Below are 14387 nucleotides of genomic sequence, written 5' to 3' on the forward strand. Positions count from 1 at the left end.
AATTTAATGATAGTAAAAGACTTCATTATCTGTACGCAATATATTATTTAGTATGGTAAAATAAGACTTGGAAACATTCTTGATCAATTTTGGGAGATTCACCCCTAAGGCAAATACATGAAACATGTTACTTTAAATATAAATAAATGATTTTCCCACTAGCATGACTGAGTAAATGTTATTTTAGCCAGCTGAATCCATTTCTTATCATGTTTCATGTTTTCAACCACAGTGCTTCACAATCAGTGTATCTACTTTAGGCAATCAGTGCATCTTCCCACATTTTAGATAAATAGTCTTTAAAATACGCAATTAGTAAAAATACATTCATTACTGTGTAAATCAATAGCATATGGCATTTGCTTGTAATCTCATTAAATATTCATGAGATCCATGAGAACCTAAGTAGACACACCGGCATACACGCACAACCACTATTTTATCCTACACAAGCTCATGCAAACAGCATCGGGAAGATGACAGGAAGATTAGTTAGTTATTTTCATAGAGACAGGTTAGTTAAATTAATAGAGACAGAGCAACAACATGCTACAAGACAGAAACTTCCACCATTAAATCCTGACCTCACTGTTGATGTCTGCTCCAGCGTCCAGCAGCATTTGCACCATGGCCTCGTCCCCACGGACGCACGCGTACATGAGAGGGGTCATGCCCTAAAAAGCAACCAAAAACACTTATCACCTACAGTACATTTGCCATAGTATGAGCCCTGTTACTGCAGCTCTAGTTAAGGGCTATAGAGAAAAAACTCTGAAAATAACAGTTTCTTAAAACCCTAAAGTGATGGACTGATTGGAACACTAATCTTTATGGATGGTGCTCAATTAATGCACTTTAAACAGAAAGCTATTTACTCTATAGGCCATCAAATCTACTTTAGTGAAACAAACATAAGCATCAGTGCATGAAAGCACAAAGTCAGCATTTAGCCGAGAGCGTTTAACGTCTTTGGACAGCATAAACCAGTAGTACCTTTTCAGAGTCTATTTTTTGATTATAGTTTAATAAAGTAATAAGGCTCGTGTTCCTCTACGTCACTGTGCTTTAACCACAGGGAAAGGGGTTTATGCATTCTGCTTCATGTTGTGCCTATAAACTCTCTATAGACACTTTCCTCTATGACTAACTCAAGAGCGTGCAGTTCTGCAAACAGATTTCACCATGAAGAAGCAGATTCATTTGTCAGTTGAGACGTATTTTCCCTCAAGGCTCTTCTTGAAATAATGAGTACCATATTTGCCAGCGTGATTTCCGAGCAACTCTTTCAGTGTAAGACGCAGTTACTCTCAATGATTCCCAGCTGGACTCCAACAATTGACTTTGTCATCACATTCTCTGCGTTTGTCTGGTTTTGCCTGTATGTTAGTTTAATCCACTTTGTCATCGTCGGCACTTCGCCGTCATTTTTTGCATAAACTGTCTGCTGTATTCAAGACAGACTGTGACAATAACACGACCCCATCGCCGGATGCGGATGACACTATTTGATTCATAATACGGAGTGTCACGACTGCTATCACGTTAGATGCTTCCTACACAGATCGGCTCAGATTTAAAGCGATTTTCCTTATTTAAAGGTCATGCAACCCTTTATTTATTTTCTTAGCTTCTAAATGTCCATGTGGGTCATTTTTCATCACACATATAATATAGAAGAAAGCCACTAGGGCATTTTTCTTCTTCAAATGAAATGCTGCAGAAATGTCATTGATGCTCAAGTATTTAATGGTTTGAGGCAGATACCATACAGAAGAAGGAGAAAACATATAAAAAGTCACAGTTTACATTGGCATTTACATCAGGGAGTAATCACAGTGCAAGTGCTGACTAATACTAATCGATGTGTAATTATTTCATGACAATTATTTTGTGGAGCTGCTCATAATTACACTCTGCAATTATGTTGTTGGTGTTGTAATTAATTATATTCAATTCAAAATGACTAACATGGCTACCATATTACAAAAGGTGGTGTACAAACAGAACTAAAAAAAAAACCACAACAACAAAAAAAAACTGTAGGATCTTTCATCAAAATGCCAGTTTGAAGGACAGCTAATTTTACAGTTAGAGATGTAGTGTTCCTAATCTAAAAACAAATCTACACAGTAAGGTAAAAATCTAGTGAAGTCAGGCCTGAATGTCACACAAATGTGGGATTATTTGAGGGTGTGTGCATGTGTGTGTAAATATATCAGTGCCCACCTGTTCACTCATACTGTTAATGCCATCTGGCCCGAGCAGGTTGACTGCTTGCTTGACCAGGTCAGTTCGTCCGCAGTTGAGCATCCGGAACCCCAGGTCCTGCAGGAATTTTGCTTCTGTGGATGCAGCATCCAGTTTCCGTGTGGCACAGAAGCAGTCGTCTGCTCTGTTAAAAAATAAAAGATAATATATTATAATATATAATAGAATATATAATATAAGCGCCATCTGAAATGTTCTTTTAAAATAAACATTTTTTTCAGGCTCATTTTAGATTCAAATTTCAGACAGCACTATTTTATTTGCACGTGTGTGTGTGTGTACACCTACATATAATTTATAATGTCATTTATATAAATTTGTAATTGACAGTACATTACATTCACATAGAACATCACATCATATAAATATCATATAAATATTTTAAAATATAAATACAAATTCTTTATATTACATGTTACATATGAATTATATACACATGAAAATTTATAAAATATTATAAATAAATAATACAACATAATCTTATTATAAAATAATATTAAATAAAAAGAAATATAAAAAGAATAATAATTAGTATAGCCAGCTTTTACTTCTAAAGAAACCTTGACATGACATGTTGTTTGTTTGCCTTCACATCCTGCATCTGTGAAGGTAAAAGCATGAAAACAACTCCAGAAAATAACTATGAGCATGTAAAAAGCCATTAACACAGCACTTCAGAACCTATCACTAGGAAACTAAAGCCACATAGTACGTTAAAGACACTTAATTCATAAGGGATGCAGTATGAGTACATGTGTTTGTACCGTCCTTCAGCGAATGACTAACTGTTAATTAAGGCATTCTACGTGCATAGTGAGCATGCCGACTGTGTGTTTGTGCATATATGGAAGAGAGCTTGCATCCCAAACATACTTGAGCTGCCGCGGCTCACAGTCCACCCCAGGTAACAGCAGTCGGGCTGCCTGTCGTACATCGTCGCTGTCCACAGAGAAGCTTCGGCGGTGCTCTGTGTGCGCCAAGGCCACCCGGATCCACTCCATCAGTGGTGGCAACACCAGAAACGGCCTGCAGAGACAGGAGAGAGAAATATTTACCCCATCATTGACATTAAGTTATTGTTTTCATAATAGATTTTTGCCCACAAACTTCATTTCTAGCATTTAAGCACTAAGCCTTCAAATCAAAGGTTTTTAAGATCATAGGAAACTAATTCAGTCCAATGTATTCAATGTATTGTCTGTTAGCATGTCTGTTTTTCTAACCACCATTGCGATTTCCAATGTTTGAATGGACACATCTGTTTGCGTGCAGCTTTAGGATGCTTTAGAGAAGTAATCACAAGCTCTCTGGTGGGATTACAGTTGCTACTAATTACCAGCGCTAAGATGCATCTAATTAGAGCGGCAGAACATTAAAGACCTGTTGCCATCCTGACAAGTTTTCAGTCAGAAAAATAAAGTTGGAGACTCCAGCTGCTCATTACCAAGAAAACGCTCTCATTACAGATAAACAGATGAATCTGAATGCGAAAATATCGTTAAACAGCTGCAAAAGTACTTCTATTTCAATGTGCAAACCACCAGTTTTACATATATAAGTTTCACAATTATTCTTTACAGGGCAGAGGTCGAGGAATATGAGGACGTTGACTCAACTGCAGTGAGTCACGATGACTATGACCATGAAAGTCTTTGTTTGTTGAATAGTTTGCTTCAAGCATTTCCGATCAGCATATCCAGCATTATTGCACTGAAGTTTAACCGAGTTTAGAGTCTTTGCAGGGTTGTTGTGGATCAACGTGCTAATAATGCCAACAGCTAAATATGGCAATATGAGAAACATACACAGTTGTGTGAAATGCCCTCAGTATATGACTTTCAAGTTTGAAAACAAACCAACAATGACTTCACAGCTTTGTCCGCCTACACTTGTTTTTGTGTCAAAACTTGTTGCACATACTGTACCCCTCTGTGTGAAAAAGCATGCAGTGTGTGGGACAAAGCATGTATTGGTAATTTCCAAAAAAAAAAAAAAAAAAACACTTTTGAGTTGTTAGTGCACACACTTGAATGCAAATAAAAAGGAGCAGGCATTTGACCCTAGAAATATGCCTTTACAAAGTCTGTTGAAGGGAATAAAGCCGTCAGGCTTCATCTTGAGCCCTCCATCTCCATCTAATTGTGCTTCCTGTGATCTGCGTCTAACAGCTAGTTTTGCACAATCCACATTCTTCCTCCCCGGACACCTACCCGCCGCAAGAAGGCCTGCCAGGAATCTGAGCTCCGCCAAAACAAACCGCAAACCCTGCTCTGTTTCTCTTCTGCCTGAATAATGTGCTTCTCTGCTCCCCTCCCTTCGAAGAAATGTTTGGAGGAAAAGGACGTGGTTCTCATTCCAGTCTGGAGTTTGAAAGTGAAGCCACATCTGGCTGGAAAATGGAGACGGTTTTTTGTTGCACTGTAGATTTCGACTTAGTACTGACCAGAGGAAGGGAGTTGCCCTATCAAGGGTCTCCTGAAGAATGTTAAAGTCTTCATAAACATTTTGCTGAGATAAATTCCATTGATCTAAGGAAATAATTAGCCTGTCATGCTACTCTGAACTAAGGAGAAATACAATAAAAAGATCACCTCAATCATCTCAGCAGATGTCCCACATTACAAAAACAAACCAGACCAGAAAGAAAAAGACCCAATGAATGATAATATTTGTGAATATACCTTTATAGTTATTATATTATACAAACACACTATTTAATAGTAGTTTTATGATATTTACATGATAGAAAATGTATTATATCTAATATATTTTATTAAATATTAAGTTACTTTATTAGAATAAAAGATATTATTTGTCAAGAAGTTACTAAAAGATAATTCATTCATACATACAAAAAAAAATCATAATATTCATAATGGTTTTACATATTTTTATTATTATATAACAATTACATTTAATATTGCATATTATTATAACAAATTCTAATTGTAGTTACATTTTACATTTATTAATTGTAAACATTTTTTTATTATTTTCACATTTATCCATTAGTTTCTAATAATACAGTTACAATACAGTCAAAAAGCTATTTACATTTATTAAATATTCATAAAGTTCAAATCAATATTAATTTAGTTATTTAGTATCATATATAATACATATATATATATATAAAACTGATAATAAAGAACTGAAATAATAAACTAAATAATAATCTTTAAATTTTTTAAATGTAAATTATTGATAATCTAAAAATTAAATATTTCTACCACCCAAACTCTTGGTTTGAATGATTCGTCCTTTATAAAAATAAAAATAAAAATAAAAATAAAAATAATAAACGGTCTTTAAGATCTAGGAAAATAGTTTTTAGGAAATTTCATGTTAGAAACTATGCAGTACAGTGTGTGGACCAAAACAGGCTAAAAATGACACAAGTGTTGATAAGTGTTCACGTGCCCCTGGCGTATTTTCCCTCTACAGCAGGAAAGTTAAAGGGTTGATGAAATGTCACTGAGCACATCAACAAAAGTCCACTCGACTGAATTCTGAAATCTGAAGCCACCACCCTGAACCTCTCCAGATGCTCCTTCACTCTGATCTCTTGTTTTCTTTCTCCATCTCTATTCATTACCCCTCCACTCATTTTTATTCCTCTCCTCACCTACCATCTATTTTTTTTCTGTCATTCTCTTTCACTCTCTTTCGTTCTCTACTCTCTCATTCTTGTGTGAGAGGCCACGAAAAAAGGAATAAAATGAAGCAGACAGTCTGTCCCTGGGGAAGAAGGCAGCTTGCTCATGCACCTATTCTGTCAGGCATTGCATGGGCGTCCCACAGGGTCCTTGGATGGGGGCTTTTTATCACACCTGAGTGATGTGGGACAGCCTGGGACGAGTTGTCCAGATGGATATATCAATGTGGAGCGAATGCTGAACATAACTCTACAGCAATCCATTAATGCTCTCTTCCAACAGGAGTCAAGAGTTCTACTGTATCTTCATTGTGCTGCGACACAGCACAAGGGAATTTAAGATTACGTCTAGATCACGTTCTCCTTGGCATCCGTGTGCACTTATAGTGTAAATGCAGTCTAAAGCAATCCCCACGGTGATTGAAAAACCCTTGGGAATAAATTGACATGCAGAGAAAGGATGCATGCAAAAAACAACAGTGCACTAGATGTCATCTGAAGAAAATGTCGCCACCATCATGTATCGGGTCACTGGATGCTGTATAACACTGCCAAGGTGTTCTATGTGAGGGTTTCTTGTTGCTATGCAGTTTTTGAGTGGCTGCAAAAGACTCTATGATATTCTGGTCGTCAGACAAGCGAAGGGTCCATACCTGAGGAAAAACCATGGGATTTTTCTGATGTTTATTCATCTGCCAGGTGAAAAGAGTTGACTTTTTTCCTCCTTTGCTCTGTATTGTATCTTATGGCTAATATTAATTAGTAAAAAAATATATAGTTTCCACATGGTCAATACAAGTAAATAGAGATTTACTTGAATTTTTTTTATTTATATTGTACATAATTTCTAGTATCATTTGTATCAAATAATAAAATGAAACACAAATATCATCATGTAAAATAAATGCTAATTAAATGTATTTATAACATTTGTTCCAGTGAATTTTGAGTAAATATGTAAAATAAAAATCTAATATATATATATATATATATATATATATATATATATATATATATATATATATATATATATATATATATATATATATATATCTTTTTTTTAATTACAAATTATTTATTTATCATTAAATTCCAAAGAAATATACACACACACACATACATATAAACACACACATACACACGCATGCACGCACACGCACACACGCGCGCACACACGCGCGCACACACGCGCGCACACACACACACACACACACACAAACATATATATATATATAAATGAAAAAAGTGCATTACCTGTTTACAAAGCTATAGCCTGAATTGTCAAGGAGGGCATGGTTATGATCAAAATAACATCCAATTTACCAACTTGGATATTGTTAGTAATAATATTAGATTTATGTATCTACACGAACCCTCTGTAACGTCCTGTGCTGCCTTAATTAACCGCATTATTGTTACGTAGCAACTTTCATGCTTCTCATACATTCATGCTTCTTACCTCTCAGTGTGCAGGGTGATCTTGGAGGGCTCAACATTAGGGTTTTCCCACTCCATCTGAGGACAGTGCATGAAGTAGCAGAGTGTGTAGAGAGCCTCTGGTTCCCAGTGCACAGTGCCGGTGCGGTTCTGGTGTACAGGCGTCCCATTGCTGGGGTTCTTGATGTGCAGAGGCTGAAGGTGATGCATGGCACGGGACACCAGGTCACCTACAGGGGGCAGTATAGACATGCGGTTGAATGTATGAGAATGTACTTTCTTAAAGACCCCCCTTGAGACTGTGGCTTTGCATCAAATAAAGCTTTTACACTTTTACACTTAGTCTTTGACATAAAACTAGAGGCCTCATACATCACTGCATGCACAAAGAGACACAGACCGTGGCAGATTTGACAGCTAGACATTCATTACAGCAGGAAATGACAGCTACAGGATAACAACCTTTTCCCTTTCTCACCGAAATCTGGTACAGGGGATACAGAAGATATTGCTCATCTTATGAAAGGAAACTTGTCAACATGTCACAATATTTCTATTAAACCTTAAACTGACAAAAGCTTAAATTTCTACAAAAACAACAGAAGAATCTGAAAAGACGCAGCTCTTCTCTGAATTCAGCTCATCTAAACTCTGTAACAGACACTCAAGAAGTTTAAAGTGACTAAAAGTGCTCGAAAAGGCTCTAATCCAGCAGAAGTTTAGCATTTAGCATTTAAATCATTATTCATAAAAATTTTCCCATACATTTTGGATACATACAAATAATAAATAAATAATAACAATACACCTGACCTGGTAGACAGAAACATGGAATGTGTTAAGATCTATACATGCACACACACACAAACATATACTGTATACACACACACACACAAACACACACACACATAATTTTTTTTATATAAACACACATACACAGAATATTATAAACAAACAAAAAGTAAGAAATGTAACTACAATAAACATGATTAAAAAAAACAAATAGGACAAGAAACAAAAGTTATAACAAAATGATGTGCACCTACTGTGCATATGGCAGAAGTCTGTGTTTCTACATGTGAATACTGGTATGTATATAAACTTTGTTTAAAATATATACTTGTATAATAAGACCTATTTTATATTTTATATTCACACACACATACACTAATTGTTAACTTCACTGATAAAACGATTAGCTTGGATGAATCACTGAGTCTTCTTCGCAAAACAAAGGAAAATTTAATTGGTTCTTTCCGAAATCTCAGCGGTTAGAACAACATCACACACGGACACACACACTGCAAATAGTGAGAATGTGCGCAGAAGGAAGTCTGTACACTCCGTTTGAAACCTTAATTTGTTAACTTGTGTCTGTGTGTGTGCTGCTTTCTTAATTTTATTGGATGAAGCAGTAAGGCAGCAGCTGGTGAATATCACTCGCCATCAGACAAACACAAACATTCCATTTCGCCCCTCTTAAGTGTGCGCACACACACACACACACACACACACTCCTCCTTACACACAGCTACACTGACGGTGCTACTATAATGGCCTTGTGAATTATCCAAAGGAAAGCCTTATCAAGAGCAAATCTACTCTCCAAGTACACTTTTTATAGAAAAGAGCTGGCTTAAAGAAGGCAATCAGAAACAGGTTCCTAATAGTCCCTAAGAGCTTTTTTTTTAAAGAATTTAAATATTTGAAAGCAGAGTTTGCGGTTAATATGCCTCACATAATATAGGCTATATATATTTATTTTTTAGTAAGATGCAACTGCTTAAAAGTGATGATCAGCAGGCATGTTCGACTGCTCATGAACAGAAGCACACATTTCTTCACCTGTCCAGATGGTCTGAAACACGTCTTTCAAGCTCTGCCAAGCACCATTCATCTGAAGCTAGCCTTCGCTTGATTGTACCGGTGTGTGTGTGTGTGTGTGTGAGGCAGGAGAGAAGTGGCAGCAACTATACAGCTGAGCTGCTGTTGTTATTCAGTAACGATCTGTGCAAAAAGGGAACAACTTTCTCAGCAAGAATGCAAAAGGATTTGATTCCAGTGTGACCACTGTCCACCCTGGGAGTTACTGTTAACATTGTACATTTTGCCTGAACCAGTTTCTATTTTGGCTTTTGCTGCTTTTAGGTGAAATTTTACTGACTTAGAGCTGAGAGACGAAATAAGAGACGAAAACAGCCAAGACAAAATTGAAATCTTTAAAAAAAAATACTACATCATTGTGTTGACCTAATAAAAAGTAACTGATTATGTTACATCAACACACTTGATGGCAAATAACATGGTAGATGTTCAACAGGGGGTCTGCTGTTTGAAAGCAATAAATAAAAATGATTGGACCCCATCGGCCCGTGCTCCTCAAATACTCATCGCTTGGCTCAGCTGAAATGTGACCTGTGAATCACCTCTGGAGCTCACGGGTGTGTGAGGAGCACAGCTGCAGGCCAGAGGAGTGGAAAGACCTCTGCATAGCACTCATACTCACCACTGCTGAGCCTTACAGCCACTGACCTTTCTGAAGCACAAAACATACGGCATCAGCAGAAAATATGACTGCTCTGTCAAAATATTAAGAATCAGTTAACCAGTGTCGCTTCCATCATGATTAAATCTAATCATCAGAGCTGCACTGACCAACATAATAGAGAGGAAAAGGATAAAGACATCACTCAGATTCAATTCTTCTCTCTTGTATACCATCTACATGTTTTAGAATTAGTGTACTGTTGGTTAGCAAATAATAAAATAAAATCTAAATGAAAACCGTTATCTGAACTAATTTAACTGGAAAAACTGAAAAGACATGTTATTGACTCCAAAATGAATTAAAACAAAATTGGCCACAAATTAATTTAAGGTTTAGGGTAAAAAAAATAAATAATAATATTGTAATTGTATAACCTGCCTTCATTAAACATGCAAATGTGAAAATTGTCTCTCTTATACGTTAGAATCAGTGTAATTATGGTTGACAACAAGCTAAAATTGAAACTAAAGGGAAAACACTTTTGTTATTTGAAATAAAAATAAATAAATTTTATTAATGTAAACTAAAATATATTTGTTAAATATATATATATTTGTTAAATGGAAACTACATGTTTTTATTTAAATTTATTAATTAATACATTTTAAATAATGACATTAAAATAATTTTAAATACAATATCATTGTACACTACACTGACAGCAAAAGAATAAACTAAAATAAAAACAAAAACACTAGAAAACACTAAAACTAACAATCGTGAGAACTAAAACAAACTGAAAAACAAAAAACTTTGGCAAGCTAGCAATGTCTTGGCAACCGCCCACAAAATTGTAGTTTTGCACAGGCAAGTACCACTCAAAATGTCTTTATAAAACTTAAAAATCTAGTTGACACTATTATAATAGACACACAACAGGCTGCAAAACACCTGCTGATAAATGGCAAATATGGCCCACATATCCAGGTTAGTTAGACACCTCATCCTCCTGGAAGGTACATTCTCTTCACCACGATACAACAGAGACTCACATTTTTTCCACCCCAAGCCTTAAGGCTGTGATTCAGCTTTGAAATTGCTCCAATTATAGATCCACAAATTCTCCTTTACTTCCATCTTGGCTTGTTACAGAGAAACAGGCAGCCTAAATGATAGATCCTCTACATGGCCTTCTCTAGTCTGTAGTTTGGAGGGTGTCAGAAGAGGGGAGAGAGCGGAGGCATTCTCACATCTTTATACTCTGCGGTAATTATTCTCCGGTCGTTCCCAAAAGGCCTCTCAGGCACACCTGCATTAATCATGAAGAATGACTCGAAGGAACTCCCTCTCTCTCCTCCCTTCAGCAGATGCTGGAGTAGGAGATGTAATTATGAGGAACGGATCACGCCCCCGTCGAATATGATGCCGAAGAGATGCCCCGCGAGCCCCTCCACTCTGCCAAGTGCCATGCTGAGGCATAATACTCAACTTTGTTATTTCTTGCTGTATAGTTTTGCATAATGTTGAAAGAGGGAATCTTTAAAGGTAAGTGAAGATGGGGGCAGCTGTGGCCTAATGGTTATAGAGCTGGACTAGTTACCAGAAGGTTGCCGGTTCGAGTCTCTGTAATAATTTACACGGAATCAAAATTAAACGCATTTATAATGCAATATGTGCAACTTTCAGTTTTTGGCTGATGTCACCAGCCACCGTGTTTCATGATCGAATCAATTTCTGACAGATATTATGAACTCCTGGCTTATATTTCTGAACATCCTTTTTGAATATGGAAGTGTGCCACATTTTGGATGTGAAATAGGTTGCGAATGTGTTATTTTATGTTAACTTAAACACATTATCTTTCACTACGGACAAGAAACCATCAGTGAAAGTGACCTTCAATTATTAGAATTTTTTGTAGGACGCAATCTAATAATGATGAAGCACAACCTGAAGCTTCAAAGAGATGGCAAAGGACAAAGTCAAAGCTGAAAGACTGAATGCGTCCCCTTCTTTTCTCTCCTGCCCTTTCAATGTCAAAGAAACACAGCCCCTTTGAAGTTTATTTCAGAAGTGTGCACTGATGGCATTTACAGAGCCAGGCAATCTCTTCAACCTTACTGTGTCACTTTACAGACAACTCGCCAAGGCCTCATACAGACAGGAGAGGTTTTTTCTTCTCTAGAGTGTTTAAAGAATTAAAATAAGTATGCTTTTATTGATTTTACATGTCCTACACACAAATGATTTACTGAAAATTGAGCTAGTGAAATAATGAATCATTCATTTTTGACCTGGTTCACAACTCGAACTGAACGATTTGTTCATTAATCTGAGTTCAACTCACAGACTCAGTGATTCATACTCATATAGACTCTTATAGAGTATTTTTTGGACCTTTGCAGCAGCTGTAGTCCTGATAAAAAAAGTCAATGTAATAGTGTTGTTATCGGTAACTAAAACAGAATTCATATTTGGGGTGACTTATAAGTGAAGAAATTAACCAGGGAACCAGGGATTTTTAATCAGATTTCTCTCTGTTTTCAGTCTAATTTGTTTTTGTTTATCGGTAAAAATGCTGTCTCTCACCATCAGCGATTCTGATTTTGACTCAAGGTCAAAGCTAGCAATGGTTTGCCCATCAGCGAGGCAATCTGTAAGAGATCAAGGCCGTTGAATCACTGGTTATGCCTGACTAGTCAGCAAATGTGTCACTGAAATAGGTACCTTCATTTAAAAGTCACACACATACACAAACAAAATTATGCAGCGTGTTTGCGCATGCATATGTTCTCTGGAGACTGTCATACTGAATCCTCCAGAGAATGATGATTGCCTCATCCACCTTGTGTGGCTGTGTGGACCGGATTTATAAAGGCAAACCATCACTGCAGGCCATGATTCATCTAGCTGAGGACTTGACACCATTAACAATGCCGACTAACAATATCCATCACCCAGAGGCCAGAAGCACAGAGTGTCTCATCTATGGGTACATTTCCAACATGACATCCATTACAAATAACCACCTCTGGGAAGCCATAACTACACCCTCTTAGTGCAGTTACTATATACTAATGACACTCAGAAAACGGTTCGAGTCTTGTAATTTAATTTGATAAACCGTTTGTGTCATTCTTTTTGTATGTGCACAGGGAAAATGTAACTATGAGTGCAATATTGTACAACAATTCAATAAACAAAAGTTCATATTAAGTAAATGAGAGTTTAAACAGATTATAGCCAGTTACTTTGTGCAGTTTAGCTCCACCAACGGAAATATTTCAGAACAAAGTTAAAGGCCCATTGTTTATTCTTAAAGAATTGTTTTGTGTCTGAATAAAAGCTTTTGACTGAATTAAGTAAATGGTTCAATTACTAATTTATAAAAATGTTCATTTGTTTCCGTTCCTGAATGAATCAGCACTCTTGAATGAATCAGTTGACGGAATAAATCAGTGACTCACTGATAAATGAAGTCACCACCTGTCGCCACCTACTGGCAAATCAATGCAACTTTCAGAAAGAGTCACTAAAAAATCCCATCCACAAATACACAGACTGATAGACTGTTTGAAAGGAACACACACAGAAAAACAGAGTGATACAAACAGTAAAAAAATACCAGTTGCACTGTATATTCAGTTCCTTAATAAATCACATATATTACCACAGGCATGCAAAACACAGTAACCATAGAGTATAACACTAAACTTGGGATTCAAGTCAATTTATTTATCCCGAAGCAACCCTAAACCCTGATTCCAGCAGCCAGGGGTGTTGCTTTCTAAGCTTTTCTCATGTTTTATGCATGTGTATGATGGTACCTCTACAGGGAAACCTTTGCAGTGTAGGATTAGTGAGTAGCAGTCTGGCTTACCTTTATGCCCCCAAATCTCATTTTATGATGAACATATGTTGAGATGTCGGATATAAGACAACTCATCTCATAAAACTGATCTCTGGGGTGACATGGGGAATATAATGCAAGATGTGCATTCAGCTGCACTCTCAAATGCTGGGAAATGAGACTGAAGTAGTAAGATGATCTGGGTCTGAGGATGCTTAATAGCAAAGTTCATACAATAAACCTTTAAGACACTCAGGAGAGTCCTTCATTTAAACACTGTTCTTAAATGCTAAAATGAAGTGATATCTCTTTTACATGATGGTTCTAAACATTCAAAATTACAAAATATCGTCTTTTGTGGTCCACAGAAATAATTAAGTCATATGGAACATGATGGTGAGTCAATCATTTTTGGGTGAACTATATGCCTTAACAGTTAACCTAAAAAAGAAAATTTGCTGGAAATTTACTCTGCAGTGAATGGGTGCCATCAGAATGAGAGTCCAAACATCACATCTAAATAATCTGTAAGTAATGCACACACAACCATCAGTTAATTACTTGTGAAGTGAAAAGCTGTTTATTAGAAACAAATCCATCATTAAGGCATTTTTTACTTAAAAACTTTGCTTCTGCGCAAACTATGAGTTTATAATACATAAAAATGCTTCCACCAGTAAAAAAAAAAA

At 36.4% G+C, this 14387-nt stretch overlaps 1 protein-coding gene across 3 annotated transcripts in view; it reads right to left on the reverse strand.

The window, feature by feature from the left end:
- The window catches only part of LOC113067692 (ankyrin repeat and BTB/POZ domain-containing protein BTBD11-A), a 114268-nt gene that overhangs the window by 15955 nt on the left and 83926 nt on the right, over positions 1 to 14387 (reverse strand). For all 3 annotated transcript variants that reach the window (XM_026240114.1, XM_026240104.1, XM_026240097.1), the window contains exons 3-6: positions 7383 to 7590; positions 3142 to 3294; positions 2227 to 2392; positions 585 to 674 (exon numbers count right to left, since the gene is read on the reverse strand). In XM_026240114.1, coding sequence (XP_026095899.1) covers positions 585 to 674; positions 2227 to 2392; positions 3142 to 3294; positions 7383 to 7570 — 597 coding nt within the window. In that variant the 5' untranslated portion in view covers positions 7571 to 7590. The remainder of the gene's footprint in view (positions 1 to 584; positions 675 to 2226; positions 2393 to 3141; positions 3295 to 7382; positions 7591 to 14387) is intronic.

This window comes from Carassius auratus, chromosome 4, assembly GCF_003368295.1.
Source record: "Carassius auratus strain Wakin chromosome 4, ASM336829v1, whole genome shotgun sequence".
Lineage (NCBI taxonomy): Eukaryota > Metazoa > Chordata > Actinopteri > Cypriniformes > Cyprinidae > Carassius > Carassius auratus.